At 40.5% G+C, this 19917-nt stretch overlaps 1 protein-coding gene across 1 annotated transcript in view; it reads right to left on the bottom strand.

Moving 5' to 3' along the window:
• Positions 1–8724: 8724 nt before the first annotated feature.
• Positions 8725–19917, bottom strand: part of PCDH11X (protocadherin 11 X-linked) — a 1070771-nt gene continuing 1059578 nt past the window's right edge. Inside the window, exon 8 of the mRNA XM_045031029.1 lies at positions 8725–9357. Coding sequence (XP_044886964.1) covers positions 8969–9357 — 389 coding nt within the window. The 3' untranslated portion in view covers positions 8725–8968. The remainder of the gene's footprint in view (positions 9358–19917) is intronic.

Raw genomic sequence — 19917 nt, 5'->3', positions numbered from 1 at the left:
TTGACGAGAGAGCCTAAGTTCCTAATTCAGGCTTTGGAGATCCCATTATTTTTCCAATTATTTTCTAGACATCTAAAAGTTAGGGATGGCAACACTGTATTGCCAACTGTAAGTCCCTCTGTGGATCTGGGCCACAGGACTGAGACAGGTATACATGTTCCATATCACTGGCAAACAGCACTGGGTCTGTAAGAGAGCTGAGAATGGGCATACTGCAGGCATATAGCTCTGAGATCAGAGGAGGGTGTTGCTGAGAGTGGGCATACTCAGCTCATACCACAGACACATCACTAAGACCCAAAATTGCTGATAATGCACATGCTTTTTGAATACCACAAGCACTGACATCAGGGTGGGGAATGCATAATAGACACCATCAGCGCAGGCCACAGCCTCACTCCCAAGACAAGGGTGGGGAATTGAGAATAAGCAGATTCAATGTAGCCATAGACTCAGAGCCCTGAGACTGGGGGTTAGGGTGTCCAAATGGCTGTGAGAGTGCCCCTTCCTCCACACTCCTGTTGCTCAGGAGGCAGATGGGAGCAAGAAGAGCTCTAAATTCCTTCTTCACCTCGTTCTCTGGATGCTCAGCTGCTGTCTTCAGCCAACATTTTTTTCTCACACCCCTCAAAGCTGAAATAGAGTCACATCCACTGGCAGCATGAATGTTTGGCAGCATAAGATACTTGTTCATTCCTAGCTCTGTAGCCACTCTGTGCACAGGAATGAATCTCTTCTTTTGGCCAACATGAGTTTTGAAATAGAATTAATCTATCTCAACAATAGCACAAGAACTTGGGCACGTACGTGCAACATCTGAGTCCAAGCTCCACACTAGCACCCTGTTTACTTAACATGTTTGCTTTGCATGAGCAACATCCAAGAATATGTGTGAATCTGCTTTCTCATGATCTGCCTCAAGTTCTGGTATTGTAGGCACTACTTTCACTGCTCATGCAATGTCATGAAATCCATCAGCAACGTATACCGTATGACCAGGTGACAATCTCTGGTTATGCTTCATGATCCAGCCACTAAGTAGAATGTTTGCAGTGGTCAATTTAGTCTTTGAATTTGCTATCATCTTCAATCATTGCTTTGGTAATGGTGTTAACATGGTGGGGTTCCAAACTTCTTGCATCTGGACATTTCCCCTGCAGGCTATTGCTCCGGATTTGATTGATTCTTTATTTGCATAACTGTCACCAACACCACCGGTGTATTGACATTTGCATCCAAGGATAATGTTCAGCAGCTGATCAGACAGCTCCCCAAAAATTTTGCACTTGGCACTATCAGTGCACACCATCTGTAGAAGCATCATGAGGTCAATAATAGTGAATGCTGACTCGTTGGATGCTGGTATCTCGACCACTGACAGATTTTTCTCCAGCCAAGACAGCGTGTTGCTCTTTTGGGTCTTTCCTAGAGATCCATCCAAATTGGAGAGGGAAAGTGGGACAGGTGCCAGCTCATACTTCATCAAACGCTGAATACCTATATCTCTGGACTGGGAAATAACTGACAGCTTGCTTAATATCTGATGAGCAATAGTTATTGCTTGTGTTGTCTGCTTCTTTTTTTGTTTGATTGTTTTGTTGTGATTGATTTAAGATTATGCCGTTTTATGGGCTCAAAGAGGTCTACCTCACTCCTTTTCAGCCTACTGGTTACAGACTGCTGCATTTCTTGTATGCCATTCTCTCTTATAATGCACAAACTTTCTGCAGTTTCAGGTGGGGACACAGTAGATGTCACAAGTGGCTGTCTGTTGTCTGGGTTTATTTCAGATTCAATGCAAAAAGGATTTAATCATTCTTTAAGTGACAACTTTTATGCTATCTTGGACAGTAGTTTTGTCTGCAGCCATATGCTTTGTGGTGGCGTCTTTGTGGGGAATCTGCTGATGAAGGTGGCATTCCACACATCTGTTTTGTCACAGCTGTTACAGCTGTCTTAAAATGTGTTGTCAGATGATACTTGGTCAGAGCCTTGTCTTTTGTGCAAATATGCTGATGCTTCCCACGGTCCTTGTTGAGAGACTGTTTGATGGCCATGTAATGCATAATCAACTGAAGGGTAGGGCAGTCCAGTATACTACTCCCTGCCTATCAACTAGGGCAGGGGGTTCTCACACTTCATTGCACTGTGACCCCCTTCTGACAATAAAAATTACTACTGGAGGGGGGACCAAAGTCTGAGCCTGCCTGAGCTCCGCCGACCCAGGCAGGGGGTCAAAGCCCAAGCCCCACCACCCCAGGCAGAGGGGCCAAAGCTCAAGGGCTTCAGCCCCAGGTAGGAGGCCTGTAACCGGAGCCCTACTACCCAGGGCTAAAGCCCTCAGGCTTCAGCTTTGGCCCTAGGCAGTGGGTTTCAGGCTTCGGTCCCAGGCCCCAGCAAGTCTAACACCAGCCCTGGCGATCCCCTTTGAGTCCCGACCCACAGTTTGAGAAACGCTGAACAAGGGCATGATATATATCTGGCTTCTCCTCCTCCAGTATTCTGGCTTCTGCTACATTTACACAACCCCATTTAGCATAATTCACACAACCACACTGGAAGTCAAGTGTAATCATCAGTGCAAATGTCCATGGATTGTTATTGTCTCTCTTACCTACTATGTAATCATCAGTAGTTGGGAGAAATCTGCTACATTTTTGTTCTGAGAACACTATGTAGTGGAATAGGTTTTTTTCCTTGGGTAACCTAAGTGTCCATAAGCTGGTGAGGAGTGATTGGGTGCTGTTCAGGAAGTCTGTCAGAGAATTCAGTGCTTCCAATCTGTTTTCTCTGTGTGCTTTCTTCACATGATCAAATGCTTCAATGCATGTTTGAGCTTTCTCCAATATGCATCTCTTCTCATCTGCTGGGGGATCATTGTTCATGGAATCACCAAGTGCAATCCATTTCAAGCAATTCATTTCCTCATTCATAAATCTGTGGATTCTAACACTATTGTTATATGCTTTCCGTCTAAGAGCATGGCTGTTGACTGAAGCATCACAGATGTTGACTTCTACAACGATGTCACCAAACCCAATTTCCTGTATCACATGGCCTATATCACTCATGAAATTCATTGCATGACATATACCTCCCATTTTAAAGTGGTCATTGTCAAATTTGTTTTGACTCCTATATTAAATCAACTTACGTTTTTCAATAGATTGTTTCATCATATACAACGTAGGTCAGTCATATACAACGTAGGTCATCATGTTTTACTCATCAGTTGCCAGTGCTGGAATCACTAGACAGTAGCCAATATTAATAAAATAGGAGACAGAAAAACTATTCTCAGATCATCCCATTCTACAAATAATGACAAATATGTTGATGCATTACATGGTATAAACAAGCTCATACTTTGTGTGACTAAAGACTTTTGCTTTAACCTAAAGCAAAAAAGTATGGGGAAAATGCATGCAACATACCACCTGGGGCTAAATATTTTTCAAAACAGTACTATTTTGATTACGTGGTTGCACTATCAATTGTATTCAAGGACATTCTGTTAATTTTGGTCAAAATTGAATTGCATTTCTTTGAGTTATGGCCTTCTTTGTGATTCAACGATTTTTTCAGATTGGATTCCCGATAACATTTAAACATTATGTGATATAGAATAACTGCACTGCTTCCTGTATTTACATCCGTGCTGGTGATGACCACCAGATATGTGCCTAGGATAACAGCAGTAACATTTTTCTACCTTAACTCTTGAATAAAACCTCTTTTTAAATCTGACTGGTAAGACTATATTATTATGTGCCTGCTAAATATTGGTTATTGATTGCAATGATTTAAAAAAGCTACAAAAACTGATTTCCTTTAAAGACTCCATTTCAAATATCTTTGTCACAGTAATTGCCATGCAATGTTGTTTACTTCCTTGCCCAAATCCAGAAAATATTTGTTCCCATGAAAGGAATAATATTTTCTAGACAAACTATGCTAATTTGTAATACAAAATGATTGTTGCCAAAAAGGCGGGAGGTGAGGGGGGCGTCTGAGGAAAAAAGTGTCATAAAATGACATGATTTCTTTCATGAAGGAAAATGAAATGTTGACATTTTTGTAACACTAGGCAACAGAAAATGCAGTGCTATTGCATAACTGTTATTCCTTCTTTCTTGGCCGAATTAAGTTTACAGTTCAGAGTGTTTGAACCATTCTTTAAAGTACATCCTTCGAGGCTGGTTTGCATGTTTTACTTCAAAATGGTAAGCCCTGGTCTACAATACAGAGTTAGGTTGACGCAAGGCAGCTTACATCAACCTAACTCTGTAAGTGTCTACACTAAAATTTCACTCCTACCGATGTAATTTTCCCACTGCAACAACTTAATAACTCCATCTCCATGAGAGGTGCAGAGTTAATGTTGATGTAGTTAGGTTGATGCAGGGTCAATGTAGACACTGTGTTGCTTACATCAACTGTTGCTGGCTTTCAGAAGCCGTCTCACAATGCCCCACACTCAGGGCCGGCTTTAGGAACTGCGGGGCCCGATTTGAATACCCGGCAGCGGTCCGGGTCTTCAGCGGCATTTCGGCGGCAAGGGGTCCTTCACTCGCTCCGGACTCCCTGCCGCCAAAATGCCGCTGAAGACCCAGAGCGAGTGAAGGACCCCCTGCCACCAAAATGCTGCTGAAGACCTGGAGCGAGTGAAGGATGCCCCGCTGCTGAAGTGCCACCGAAGACCTGGACCGCGCCTGGGTATGTAAAAAAAATTAAAAAATTAAAAAGGTGCCTAAGGCACGGGGCCTTCTTAGGCGCGGGGCCCGATTCCGGGGAATCGGCCTAAAGCTGACCCTGCCCACACTGTTAGTTCAAATGCACCGCTGACACAAGGAGTAAAGTGTAGACGGTAACAAGTGATGTAATTACTGCAGCAACTGTATGCTGCCATAAGTTAGGTCAACTTAATTTTGGAGTGTAGACATGTCCTAAGTCTGTACATATTGTTAAAAAACAAAATGAAACAATTCCTCTCCCTGACCTCTTTAAAATGAAGTAAGGACCTTCTCACCCCCCTTTTTAATTAAATGTTTACAAATGTACCAGCCATGCCTCTGTCAGACTTTTTTTTAAAATTACAGTTAAGACTGTGCAATACTCGGTTTGAAGAAGGCAAAGGTTTTCCTTTATTGTTACACTGTATGAAACAAATCTATTCATATAACTACCATTGTACTGTATACCATATATAGGATTGTTTCTTTTCCACAAATTCACACAAATAAAGTAAAATAAGTTAAATGACTAAATAAGATTACACCAAAAATGTACAGTCCATGTCTGGATAAATTGTTTATATGTAAGATGTATAAAGAGTCTACAGTGATGTTAGTCCTCTGGGTACTGACACAGGGCATTTCTGCTTGCCTTTTGGGAAAATGTTGCTTCAAGCAAAAAAATTAAAATTATAGATATATATATATAAAATGTTTAATTGTTCTGTTGTTATTGCTTGTTATAAGCAAGTCATAACATCATAACTGATTTTTGCAGCCTTATACTGCATTTTCTATGGCATATTTATCGATGCTGAAAAATGTTTTACTTCTCTTGTGACTCCTTTATATTCATATATTGGAATTTCTTAAGCAATACACCATAAAACTTTTGAAACATTTACAGGAAATCACAGTCATACTAAATTTAGCCAAAGCTGTTCAGGTAGGCATCTCTTTCTTCTAACTAACAGAAAATAGGTAATTTTAAAACTAATATATTGTTATAGGCTGATTAATGCAAATTCATAACTAGGCAGCAACAACCCACAGTATAATCAAGTTCGATTTTGCTGTAATTCTCGGAGAAACAGTGAAATGTAAGTGTAATTCTTTGTAAGTAGCAGTATTTAATTTGAATGTTACACTTAAAATGATCGACAAAGTTTGAAATAAATTTAGAGTAACAGCCAAGAGAGCCATCCAAATGGAATTCACACCTTTCATAGAGGACCACAAATGAAGAAATAACTTACAGATTTGGGGACAAATGTTGAAAATGGATCCTTCCTTCAAGGGAGTTCTGTGTGGGTGCAGGATGCCTCTGGTTGCAGGATCTCATCCTGCACTGATCTGTGTGGGTAGACTCCTGTGTGATACAGTGCCCCACAAAAGCCAACAGGACTGTTGCTTGAGGAATAATAGTAAGACTTTTAAAACTTGAATCTTTATCTATTCCAAGTCCTACTAGATGTAGCAGGAATCCTGGAAATTCTCAAACTTCTTCACAGGATGGACTGTATCTTAACAGAGAGCACTTCACTGAAGGCACTTGAGAAATTTGTCATTGTAAATTTTTCTTCTTTAACTTCTTAGTTTTGGTGAAAAATGAGACTCTAAATCAAAATCATTTTTTTACAGCACGACTGCATATAGAAAACCTTTAGGTCTCTGAAAAATTACCCTTAAAGTTCTCTGGGGAAGGATCAAGTCTGTTTCCTAAACATTACCATACTTTAGAAAGCAGAGTTGTGTAGAGCAGTGTTTCTTAATCTTTGTGATACCAGGGACCAGCTTGCTGCCTTCCTAAACTGTGTCAAGGAGATCTCAGGAACCGGTGCAAGTCCACAAACCGATCCTTGAGAAACAAGGGTATAGAGAGTTCAGTGATCCAATCAAACCACTTCATACAGAAAGGGTGTGATTTTTTGTGAGGAGGATAAGTTATGGAGAAAACCAACATGAACAACAATAAAAATAGACTAAAAAGACTACCCAAAGCTGAAAGTGATTTTTGTTTTGATTTTGGAAAAATTCTGCCTATGAATTTCCAATTTACATCCAGTAATTTTGGCAGTGAAATGCTGCACCAGAGAACATTCTCTTGCAATTTCCAGACTGACTGGAAATCTTACAGGAAGAATTATTTTTGAGAGTTTTCCACCACAAGTTTTCCAATAAAGAAATACAGAATCCTTTATATAGATTAAGTCTGGATTAATTTGTCAAATTCTTACTTATGCCTGAACTAGAAGTAGCTATTGTGTGTCAATATCCAGAGGATTAACATTTTTTCCAGGATTTACATGCAACTGGAAGCCAGTGTGCCACATCTTTCTTAAACATTATTGAGAAATATATATAAAAAGGAAAAATACACCATTAGATATTCTGAGGTTTCATTAATTAAACCCTATCAATAGGTTAAAAGAGAAGCTTCTTTTATTTTGCACATTAAAACTAAATGTGATTTGAATAGATTTACAGTGGGGACAACAATATATAAAGCTACTTATACCTGCTGGGCACATAAGAGAAGCTGTCTTAGCATTCATTGGAACCCTGAACACCTGGAATTTCTATAAATTTTACAAGCAGCTTATATTACAGCATTTTTACACATATTTTTGTTTATAAATTACAGATTTAAAGTTACATTAAGAAGCCTACACAGAATTCCATCCACAGGAAGTAGCCACACATTCCCTTCCCCCTCCCTCCCATCAAACTTAGATTGTCTCTTGATTTAAAGTAGCATTTTAACTGATTTTGTTATGAAAAAAATTGTTTGATAGTGGAATGTATGTATCGTTCCTGACATAATGGATGGATAGAAACAAAATACCAGGAGGAAAATATTGTAATTCTTTCATCTAAGAAAGACATCTTCTTTGTGTCCAATATAGGATTTACTAGCTTTCTTTTATGCTATGTAAAGAGTATCTCATCCAGCGCTAGGTTCAGGCAAGACTGCCTAATCTTTCCAGTACATCACCTTGAGCTCCTGTAGAATAGCATAATTGGGGTGTATTTATAATTACATCCATCCAACATTCACCTCCTGGCTTCCTCTTTCTTTGCAGAGTAATGTCAGTAATTTTCTTCAGTAAACTAAGCTAGAATGACAAGAGCGCCTTAGTCTAATAGGTTTAGTGTGCAGTATCTAAGGTTATATTTAATTCTTCACTGAAAACCTGCAGTGACTGACTATAGGGCTGTAAAATTAACATTTAAATCACCATAATATTCTCTAGACAACAGTAGTTTACAGCCGCGGTACTGCATCAGCTGTAACATCTACCCAGTTTCCTTCTGTTTTTATGTAATCCCCAATTCACAAAGACATTAACCAATATGAAATTTGCAAGGTAAAGACGTGATTAGTGATGGACTCATGGCTGAAAACTGGCGGGTGGAATATGGGTTGCGACTTAGCTTGCATTAGTCTAGAAAAACAAATCTTGGAAAGCAAGAAACCCTCTTTGTAAAACTGCAGTCCAGTCATCACTACAGACGTATCTATTTAGCAACAGCACATTAAGGTCAAATAAAATATTCAGTTTCATGCTTCATTTAAGCAATTGTTTTTCCAAAATACGAATACAGGTAAGCTGAGTGAGTGCAACCTTAAAATAAAAAGCAAGAGAGATCAGGAAGACTTTTAACACACTTCTCTTTCCTGTCATAGAAAGCATAAAATATTGTAAAAATGCCTTGCATCCAAAGAATTAAATCACTCATTTAAACACAGATTTCGAGTAATAGATTGACAAACTGCCTACTTGATCTCTTTTTGCTATTGACTGATGAACAAATGGAAATGTGCCTGAGGAATGTGTTAAATATAATGTACATATAAAACAAAAAAGAGAATTTGAGAATAATCTATATGACTATTATATAGATTGTGATAGTGCCCAAAATGTGTTAGGAAATTACCAGATAGAGGAACCATCCCTGCCCTAACATGTTGTTATTTGTGCTATGATGACCCAGTTGGGGAAATAAAATGAACAGGGTTTTGTTTGTTGTGCATACTTTTGACCAACAATTATGGTAAATTTCCTTTAACTCAGTACTAAGGACTCAGCTCTTCAAATTCAATTCAGAATTCTATTTACATAAATATCCACAAGCCTAACAGGTTTGTATATGCACTAAAGTTAACTGTTAGGCTGTGACTATATACACTTACACTTTAAAGCCTGAAATAGCTGATTTTAATAGACATGCTTTTATAGCTGGTGCTCATGTATAAAGGTGTTACTCCCAGACACTGCTGCCTGTTGAGATGGAGTGAAGTTTGCCAGGGGAATCACCTTGACTGGATCTTCAGTGGTACAATGTCTTTCACAGGTGTTGTAGAACTGGGGCCGTGGACCACCTTGGCTTTTGTCAGTATCATCCTTCGGCATGGGCCTTCCAAGCGCGTGTCTTCCCTCGGGTATGGTTCCTCGACCCCATCCTTGCTGGAAGCCAAATGATGGCAAAGGAGGGTTGGATTGTTGGTACTGTGTCAAAGAAGGTGGCATCCAGCAGTTGTCAGAATGGCCTAGGATAAGACATTCTTGTGTGCAGGTTTCGGAAGCTTCAGCAAGGGCTTTTTGGAGATTAACTTCAATAGCTGGGGAGGGGGAAAAATGACAAGAGATTATCTAGAGTTCAAGAGATTCTGTTGAGAACAGATTGAGGCCTACTGATGTGGGCCCCAATCCTGCAAATGCTTATACGTGGTTGCAAGGAAACTAAGCATATGTGTTGCGAATGCGAAGGGCCATAGTGCTCATTAGTAGGTATACAAAGAAACATTAATATTTACTATAGAGACTATACCACATCTTGTATCCATATAATTAAAGTTCTCACAGTTCTACTATTTTCCCTCCCTGGACACAAAACTATCACCTGCATTATACATCAACCTGTAAAGATTATAATAAATTCACCCCCTATTTACTAGAAAGTTTGCACAGAATTGGCTTGTACAGAATTTACCATTGTTAAATAAGACCTTTTTAAATAAGCTCTTTGAACATTTGACCCTTTAAAAAAAGGGCAAAGTAAAATGAATCTGGGCACATAGTCTACTGGGATTCAAAGATGTGCTTGAGAGTTTTAAGAATGAAAGACACTGTAAGAGCTATCATAAAGGAAATTGATTTCTCCATGCCTTCTATATTTGAAACCTTGACGAATCAGAGGGTAATAGGAGGAAAAACTGCAGCCCTCTATAAAGTATGAGGTGTTGAATCACGATAACTTGTGTAAATGTAGCAGGTTTCATGCACTTGAAAAAGGATTATAGACATTTTAATTTGTTCAAAGATATGTTACTTAAACTACATGACAATTTTTTACAGTACATAAAATGTAACATACTGTACCTGAAATAATGCTGGTCAGTTACGTTGAAAGGCTGTTAACTTTGCTATATAATGAAACTTTTAATGATGCATTTAGTTAGATCTACCAGTGCATTATATTCAAGTGTTTTCAGAATGTATGTATTTTTTTGTGAGAACACTGTTTGAGTAATCATCCCAAAACAGCCGAAAGGCTTTTAAAGAAAGATACTTTGTGTTGGCTACATATCACTAAACAAGCAGGCCCTTACCAAAAAGGATAATTTTTAAAACCTTTTTTAACCTCTGAGCCTTTACCAAAAGAACTTTTAGAAATGGATTCTACCATATTATATATTTAAAAATAAATTATGCAATAACTAACCTCTAAAACTAAAGCAGTGCAAGGTTCTGAGAGAGATTTTTTTATTATTATTTTTTTTAGGTTTATATCAAATAGACACTGCAGTGCTGATTTTGGATATTTTTAGAAAGTCTGAGTATGGCTAAAATGTACAATATCTACCTTCATGCAATGGCTGTACATCTATGCTTAGAGATGTACTGTAATATGTATATACTGTTGGACATACAGAATATAATTATTTTTGTTAGACTACTACTGCCAAGTAGGAAATTGTCTACTATAAAATATCTTGGCTAGCATTATGAAAATACCAAACTCTGGATTACTCCACATAAAATACATTGAAAAAGTGTGTGTTTGGTAATGAAATATCTGGTTGTTCAAAACAGCAAGTTTGTTCTGATAAACTGGGCAGTTCAGCATCTCTCTCGTCAGTCTCTCTCAATATTTTTTTAAATTTAATCCTGACAATGATTTGGCACTCCTGAAATACACATCCAGTTATGCTGGGTAAAGGGCCAGATGGATAGCACTAGGCATAATGCAGGAGTCAGTGAAGGACTCAGTGTAGGAGCACATACACACACAGAAGTTATTACCGATGGACTATTCCAGTCTTTCCAGCATCTCACAGTAACTTTTAGTAGACACATCTGCTAAGATACATGTAGTCAAGTTTGCTTTAAGTTCTTATATAATGGGATTGCGCGTACTACTCATTTACATGCGTGTAAAATTGGGGTAAGTCACATATATGTCATTGACTTCAATGAGTTACTCTGGTTTTACACCAATGTGAATACAAGTAGAATTTGACCATTTTCAAGCATTAGTGAAACCTTTGATATTTCCTGCACCTATGCTTAGTCCCTCATTTTAAATTAAAATGGACATGTGTCTATGTACATATGAATTTTTGGCTGTAAACAAAAAATGATATAGTCCTTAAACTGTACTAATATCTCAACATCTGGAAGAGAATAAGCATAGCAGTACATGGCAGACAGCAATGATTTCCAATGAAGATACTAGATGAGGCAATGGTGGACTATAGGCCAATTTCGGAAATGAGACATTTTGGCAGATCAGTTAGAGCGCTGTTTTGCCAGATTAACACTGGGTTCTGAACACACTTTAAATCAGGGATCTCAAACTCAAATCACCACGAGGGCCACATGAGGACTAGTACATTGGCCCGAGGGCCACACCACTGACATCTTTTCATATAAAGATACAAAAGCCCCCCCCTTGGCCCTGCCCCCACTCCGCCCCTTCCATGAGGCCCCGCCCTTTCCCCACCCCCATTACAACCCATTCCCCAAAGTCCCCGCCCCAATTCCGCCCCCTCCCTGCCCCTGTCCCACCTCTTCTCCACCTCCTCCCCTGACCGTGCGGCTCCCCGCTCCTCCGCCCTTCCTCCTGAAAAGCACTAAGCGCCACCAAACAGCTGTTTGGCGGTGGGAAACACCTGGTGGTAGGCAGAGGAGCGGGGATGTGGTGCACTGGAAGCGGGGGGGCGGCAGGGGAGGGGAGCTTGGCAGCTGCAGGAAATAACTCCGGGAGAGGCGGGGAGCTTGTGGGCCACAGCAAATAACACCGCGGGCCACCAGTTTGAGACCCCTGCTTTAAATGTTTGCAGAGAGACATTCTCTTAACTGACAAATATATTTCTCTGATTTTCAGCTTAGGCAGAAATTTAACAAAAGAATCCTGGCAAAATCTAAGCATAGGTCATAAGTCATAAATACTATACAGTTATTTCTTATACTGCAAACTGTGCAGCTCTGATCTTGTGTGCAGGAGTGAGGCCCTAGATCAGTGGTGGGCAACCAGCGGCCCGTGGGCTGCACAGGTAATCCACTGGCAGGCCACAAAACAGTTTGTTTACATTGACTGGCCGCCACTTCCTGCAGCCCCCATTGGCCGGGAACAGTGAACCGCAGGCACTGGGAGCTGCGGGAAGTCAATATAAACAAACTGTCTTGCAGCCCGCCAGCAGATTACCCTGATGAGCCGCGTGCAGCCCGCAGGCCGCAGATTGCCCACCTAGATGGTAAACTCTTTGGGTGTGTCTACACTGCACACTAAGACTTGGTCTGTGGGACCCAAGGTTGTGGACTCTGTGTTTCCAAGACTGTGCTTGAGTAGGGTGACCAGCTGTCCTGTCTTTAAAGGGACAGTCTCGTATTTAAGCCCTCCTGCTGGTTTCCCGACTTTTTCTTAAAAATGGGTAAATTGTCCCCTATTTTCTGTCTCCTCCCCCATCAGTACTGGTGGGTCCTGCTGCTGACCAGATTCCTGCTCACCAGCTGCTCAGGGTGGGTGTGTAAGGGTGGTGGCGGGATGAAGATGCAGCAGCTCCACCTGCATGCTAGCTCTTGGCCAGCAGGGCCTTGCCCCACCCCACTCCATCCCTGTTCCAGCTGGCGATGGCTAGATCAGCATCTCGGGAAAGCCCAAGACCCGCTGGCCAAGAGGAGCCAAGCCCTGCATGTGCCAAAGCCCTGCACAGTGCTGGGATGGGGAAGCCTTTCCACCCCTCAGCTAAGCTCTGGAGTGGCGGGAAGGAATTTCCAGCCTGTTCACGCTCCGAACCTGCAGGCTCCACAGCAGCACCCCAGGCAGAGGCTTAGCACGGTCTTCAACACCCCTCCCCTCCTCCGCCCCCCTCCCCCAGGTCCTGCCCCAGGGAGCTGAAGTCCCTGAAGTCACCCTATGCTTGAGCATCCACACTGCATTGCAAACCTGGCTTTACAAATGCTGGACCTGGGTCTCAAAGTCATCCTGGGTCTCATAGCATTAGAATCCATAATGCACTACAGAGACTTTCTGACTTGGGTCTGAAGTTTGAGCTGTGCCCGCACTTCAAAATGGCAGGGCTTGGATGTGAGTCACAGCTGGACTCAGGTTCTGACCTTCCCCGCACACCAGGGTCCTAGGACCTGGGTCCTTAGTGCTTGTTAATCCAAGTCAGACTGAATTGTGAATGGAAAAGCTTAGTTTGCGGTATAAACATACCCTCAGTGGCCAGGACCTCACCTATCTATATGTTTGCATAAAGGCTAGCACAGTGGGCCCTTGAGTGTGGTAGTGCCTAGAGACCCTAATCATTATAACATATGTATAATGTACAACTTTTACAAATTGTACTGAGGGATAACACCATCTCAGCTAACCATCTTTTCTGGGGACTTGAGGGAGCAAAAGAGGAAATAAAATACATTTAATAAACTTAAGCAAACCCACAAAATCTTCTCTGCAGGATGTCTGACTTTAGAGTAAATGTCCCTCACAGTGTAGTACACGCTTTGTTAAATAAATGTATATACTATGCTCATTTTAAAAACACAAATTGCTTATAAGGATCCTTAACTAACTGTCTTGCTTCAAAAGAACCACAGATCTGAAAGATAAAAGATAATTTTAAAAAAAACAATCTAAATTGGCTGTGTATAGGAGGTACCATCAGTGTAGCTCTGAGACAATCATCCTCAGGAGACTGGGTATGTTGCAGGAAATCAAAATAATTCAGGATGTCACAATGAATATATTGTGAGACAGGCAAGGTCCCCAATATCTACATGTAAAGGGATCTTGGAAAAACCTCAGCAACTGATCTTCAGCAATAAAATGTGCTAGCAAGGATAATTGGGATGCAAAACAGTCTGTGTTTGGTAAGGAGCAAAAAAAAAAAAAAGACAGCAGTATGAAATATTATGTTTTTAGCCCAATGAAATAAGAACCATTGTTGGAACATAATTCATCAGCTCTTGGCTGAACCTAAAATGAAATATAGTGAGTGTTCTGCATGAATATTCACCAGGCACCATCTTTTTTGTACCTGCTTTTTCCAAGCAGTATTATGTATCTTTTTTCTTTCTGAGACTAATTCATTCTCCTTTTTCCTTCTATTTTGTCATTCTCTTTTCTTTGCCATTTTGGGCCTCCCTGAATAGCAATTTGGCACTGGTGCTCCATTGATGTCTAAACTAGGATTTAGTCATAGAGTATTTTTTTTTATGATTCCCTATTAATAGGAAAGAGGAGCTTCACACAGGTGAAATATTATACTAAGAGTACCAGCTGAAGCATAAATATTGCACCTGATTTCTGAGTATTCTGATTGTGGATCATTGTTACTGATCTAGAACAGAAAAAAGATCATTGTCTTTATGCAGTTATGTTCCCACTCACCGTAAGATTTAGCTCTCTCATCTCAGAAGGGGGTTGCTGGTTGAAGTGAGAGGAATAAAGAGGCTGCACAGCTAAGGTAAGTGTGAAGTTCAAAGTTTAGGAGGCCGGTTGCAAGAGGCAGCATGACTGACCATGGTGCTTTCTGGATTCACTCCTTTGGCTTCCCTCTGGTGGCTGTGGCATTCGTGTGCATGTATATAGCTGTGACAGGTAGAGCTGGGCAAACATTTTTGTCAAACTTTTTTTTTTTTTCAGAACTGCCAGCGAACTAAAAATCCATTATTCACAAAGCTCGATTGGTAAGCAGCACTGACAAGTCACTGTTGGATTAAGGGTGAAACTGAATTTTCCTGAACCCCTTTTATTGATTGATAGGCGAGAGCTCGAAACACTGGTTCTCATTCTGTCCCTTGCCTCATTAGTATTTTTGTGAGAAATCCTGGGTACATCACCTCACCAATCTCACTGGCACCTAGTTCTGCCTCCACCAGATGAACTGAAGAAGGCCCTTGATGCTTCCTGCCTTGTAGCTTTTGAAGATCATATTTTCAATAGCCACGTGTTGCTTTCTACTTGCTACTGCAATGCAGAATCTCTAGAGTTCCCTCTCATATGCCAGAAGGAGTTGGGCTATTTTCCCTGAAATCAGGAAGAGGAGAATATATTCTCAATATCTGCTTATAATAATAAACAATATTGGAAAAAGTAGACCTAGATTGGGTTCTGATATTTCTGTCCTTATGGATCCCCACTCTAGAGCGCTCATCTACCCTCACCAACTCTTGCATCTTTCCCATTGATAGTGTGAGTTGTGTTTTAAAGAAAGAGAGCATTTTCAGTTCACAGAATGGACTGTACTCATTCACAAAAATACACTTACTATTTTTATTTGAACCTTAGATTGCTTTTGGCAACTAACTGAGGGATCATGTTTATTTTATTTGTCTGCCCCAGAATGAAGAACACTTTTAAAGGACTACTCTGCCACGTGAATTCCTGTCTTCTCAGAGCAGTCAAGTCTAACTGGAAGCACAATAGCTAAAAAGCTTCCTTCATTGTTCCACAGCCTTTGTCATTTGTAGGGCAAAGCAGTTTTCAATAAAGATATGTAAAAGCCAAGTTTCAAACACCAGTATTTCCAGTAGCCAGTCTTCAGTTCAAAAACTGATCATTTAACCTTATTTGCTTTTCTAAATATGTGCAGATAGGCTTTTTACCAAAGAAAGAGCAGGATGGTACATACAGTACATGTAAATGTTGTTTGACTACTTTTCCCCCCAAGCATTAATTGCTCAGGTTGAAACAAAGAATCACAGAAAGGTAATCTTTTCCTCTCAATACGTAAAGGAACCCAAGAACCCAAAATTCACACAAACAGGCATAGACACATGAAATCTGTATGTTTGCAACAAAACTGTATATTTCAGTGCCGCTATTTCAAAGCAGCATTCTCTATATTCCACTGTGAAGAACACTTTTCTGAGAGCGTTTTAAAAAGCCAGGGTTATCAACTGCTAATTCTCATTAGGTTTGGCTTTGATGTAGAACTTCTGTTTCTCGCTGTTGAGGTTTGTACACGGTTTATGAATGACTATCAGTTCTGTGACACTTGATGCTGAAAAAGATGATCATATGGGTAAGAATCAGTCAAGACATCTGGTTCCTGTTACCATTGTGCCACAGACTTTCCATGTGCCCTTGAGCGAATTACTTGGGGTCAGATTTTCAAACATGCTCAGCTTCTAAGCTTGATGCATGAGTTTTCAAAAAAGCTGAGCACCCAATGTGCTAAATTCTTCTGAAAATGCCCATGCCTCTGTTTCCCCATCTGTATTACATGGGCAAGAATGCTTATCTATCTCACAGGCATGTGAGGCTTTATTCATTAATGTTTGCTGCGCATGTGGATATCTGTAGATAGAAATGTATAGACATACAGTACATTTAAAGGTAGATTAGGTATCAGTGCTGGCTTTGTGCCTGCTTTGGTGCATACAGAGGACTACCTTTAAAAAGGAAAATTAGGAAACAAGTTAAACACATAACTTAAAATATTTAGGCAGCCTAAGTTATCTAGTTGAAGTCTTAACAAAAAGCCAGTCCTGAATATGACATGTTCTGGATGTGAACCGTCCAACATTACATTTAGCACACTCTTGTTTCATTACAAAGCAAGCAACAATTAGCACATAATTAAGCAAATTGCCCATAATTATGCCATCGCTGAGCTATTTTTCATATTTTCACAACACAACCCATACACGAATACATAGCTTGTGGTGCCAATGCTATTCTGTCAGCAGCAAGAAGTGCCTCTCATTTACTGAAGCATTTCCTATTAAAAAAGCTCCAGTAGCATTTTTAATGCTATCTGCTCAGCAGGAACTCACCAGAGTGATGCTGATGAGACCCTTAAACTGCTCATGTTGGCCAACAGCTAATAAGAAATGGATCTCTCTTTTTTTGTGCAGGAGGTGGTACTCAATCTAAGATGGAATGCAGCCCTAATATAGGGAAATTATGGTCCAGAATTACCCTGGTGACCAAAACTAGCCACTTGGGTAACATATTTTAGAAACCTTAGCTATGTAAGAGACCAGAAGTGACAGTAAAAATTGAGGGGGGAAAAAAGAAAGTTGAAATGGTCTGTTAGTATAAGCTGGGTTGCTTTAATGAGGTCAGCAGCAAGACGCTTTAATGTAGAAATCCTAAATGATTGCTGTTATAATATACTCTACCTTTTTGCTTTAATAATAAAATACCTTTGGGAGCAGATTGCTATGAATATTTAAGTTTCAATAAATTGAAGAAAAATAAGAGAGAGAGTGATTATTCCAGGCTTTGAAACCCTTTATTCAAAGACCCACTAAAGCACTAGGCAGCTTTCTTTAATTCTTCAGTCTGATATACAGGTCCCATTCTCTACTGGGCCAAGACAGAAATCATACATTAATAATGGGAGACCCTCCATCTGTTCTGTTTGGGTTCAATCTGAACATGCATTGAAGAATTTAGATACTTATCTGAGCTATCAGAACTTTCTGAGCCTGCAGCCTTAGGGTGGAGATTTTTCAAGAACAGGCTTCCTGCCACCTCTGATTTCAGTCTAGCATGAAATGAATTGTTTCCTGACAGGGGAGCAAAGCCCACAGGTAAGTGCGGAACATGGAGACCTGGGAGATGGGTCGGAAACAAGAGAGAGCGTGAGCTATAATGGCAGAGAAAAAGGAGGGTCAGGGCAAAACTGGGAGGCAAGATCAAACCAGTATCTTAGATGCCTACATACAAATGCGAGAAGTATGGGTAATAAGCAGGAAGAACTGGAAGTGCTAATAAATAAATACAACTATGACATTGTTGGCATCACTAAAACTTGGTGGGATAATACGCATGATTGGAATGTTGGTATGGATGGGTACAGCTTGTTCAGGAAGGATAGACGGGGGAAAAGGGAGGAGGTGTTGCCTTATATATTAAAAATGTACACACTTGGACTGAGGTGGAGATGGACATAGGAGACGGAAGTGTTGAGAGTCTCTGGGTTAGGCTAAAAGTGGTAAAAACAAGGGTGATGTCATGCTAGGAGTCTACTACAGGCCACCTAACCAGGTGGAAGAGGTGGATGAGGCTTTTTTTAAACAACTAACAAAATCAGCCAAAGCCCAAGATTTGGTGGTGATGGGGGACCTCAACTATCCAGATATATGTTGGGAAAATAACACAGCGGGGCACAGATTATCCAATAAGTTCTTGGACTGCATTGCAGACAACTTTTTATTTCAGAAGTTGAAAAAGCTACTGGGGGGAAGCTGTTCTAGACCTGATTTTAACAAATAGGGAGGAACTCGTTGAGAATTTGAAAGTAGAAGGCAGCTTGGGTGAAAGTGATCATGAAATCATAGAGTTTGCAATTCTAAGGAAGGGTAGAAGGGAGTATAGCAAAATAGACAATGGATTTCAGGAAGGCGGATTTTGGTAACCTCAGAGAGCTGATAGGTAAGGTCCCATGGGAATCAAGACTGAGGGGAAAAACAACTAAGGAGAGTTGGCAGTTTTTCAAAGGGACACTATTAAGGGCCCAAAAGCAAGCTATTCCGCTGGGTAGGGAAGATAGAAAATGTGGCAAAAGACCACGTTGGCTTAACCAGGAGATCTTGCATGATTTAAAAAATAAAAAGGAGTCATATAAAGAATGGAAACTGGGACAGAGTACAAAGGATGAATATAGGCAAACAACACAGGAATGCAGGGGCAAGATTAGAAAGGCAAAGGCACAAAAGTAGCTCAAACTAGCTACAGAAATAAAGGGGAACAAGAAGACTTTTTTTCAATACATTAAAAGCAAGAGGAAAACCAAGGACAGGGTAGGCCCACTGCTCAGTGAGGAGGGAGAAACAGTAACAGGAAACTTGGAAATGGCAGAGATGCTTAATGACTTCTTTGTTTCGGTCTTTACCGAGAAGTCTGAAGGAATGTCTAACATAGTGAATGTTAATGGGAAGGGGGTAGGTTTAGAAGATAAAATAAAAAAAAAGAACAAGTTAAAAATCACTTAGAAAAGTTAGATGCCTGCAAGTCACCAGGGCCTGAAGAAATGTATCCTAGAATACTCAAGGAGCTAATAGAGGAGGTATCTGAGCCTCTAGCTATTATCTTTGGCAAATCATGGGAGACGGGAGAGATTCCAGAAGATTGGAAAAGGGCAAATATAGTGCCCATCTATAAAAAGGGAAATAAAAACAACCCAGGAAACTACAGACCAGTTAGTTTAACTGTGACAGGGAAGATAATGGAGCAAGTAATTAAGGAAATCATCTGCAAACACTTGGAAGGTGGTAAGGTGATAGGGAATAGCCAGCACGGATTTGTAAAGAACAAATCGTGTCAAACCAATCTGACAGCTTTCTTTGATAAGATAACGAGTCTTGTGGATAAGGGAGAAGCGGTGGATGTGGTATACCTAGACTTTAGTAAGGCATTTGATACGGTCTCACATGATATTCTTATCGATAAACTAGGCAAATACAATTTAGATGGGGCTACTATAAGGTGGGTGCATAACTGGCTGGATAACCGTACTCAGAGAGTGGTTATTAACGGTTCCCAATCCTGCTGGAAAGGTATAACAAGTGGGGTTCCGCAGGGGTCTGTTTTGGGACCAGCTCTGTTCAATATCTTCATCAGCGACTTAGATATTGACATAAAAAGTCCGCTTATTAAGTTTGCAGATGATACCAAACTGGGAGGGATTGCAACTGCTTTGGAGGATAGGGTCATAACT

The sequence above is a fragment of the Mauremys mutica genome, chromosome 9, assembly GCF_020497125.1.
Source record: "Mauremys mutica isolate MM-2020 ecotype Southern chromosome 9, ASM2049712v1, whole genome shotgun sequence".
Taxonomy (NCBI): Eukaryota; Metazoa; Chordata; order Testudines; family Geoemydidae; genus Mauremys; species Mauremys mutica.
This window is presented reverse-complemented; position numbering and strand designations above follow the sequence as displayed.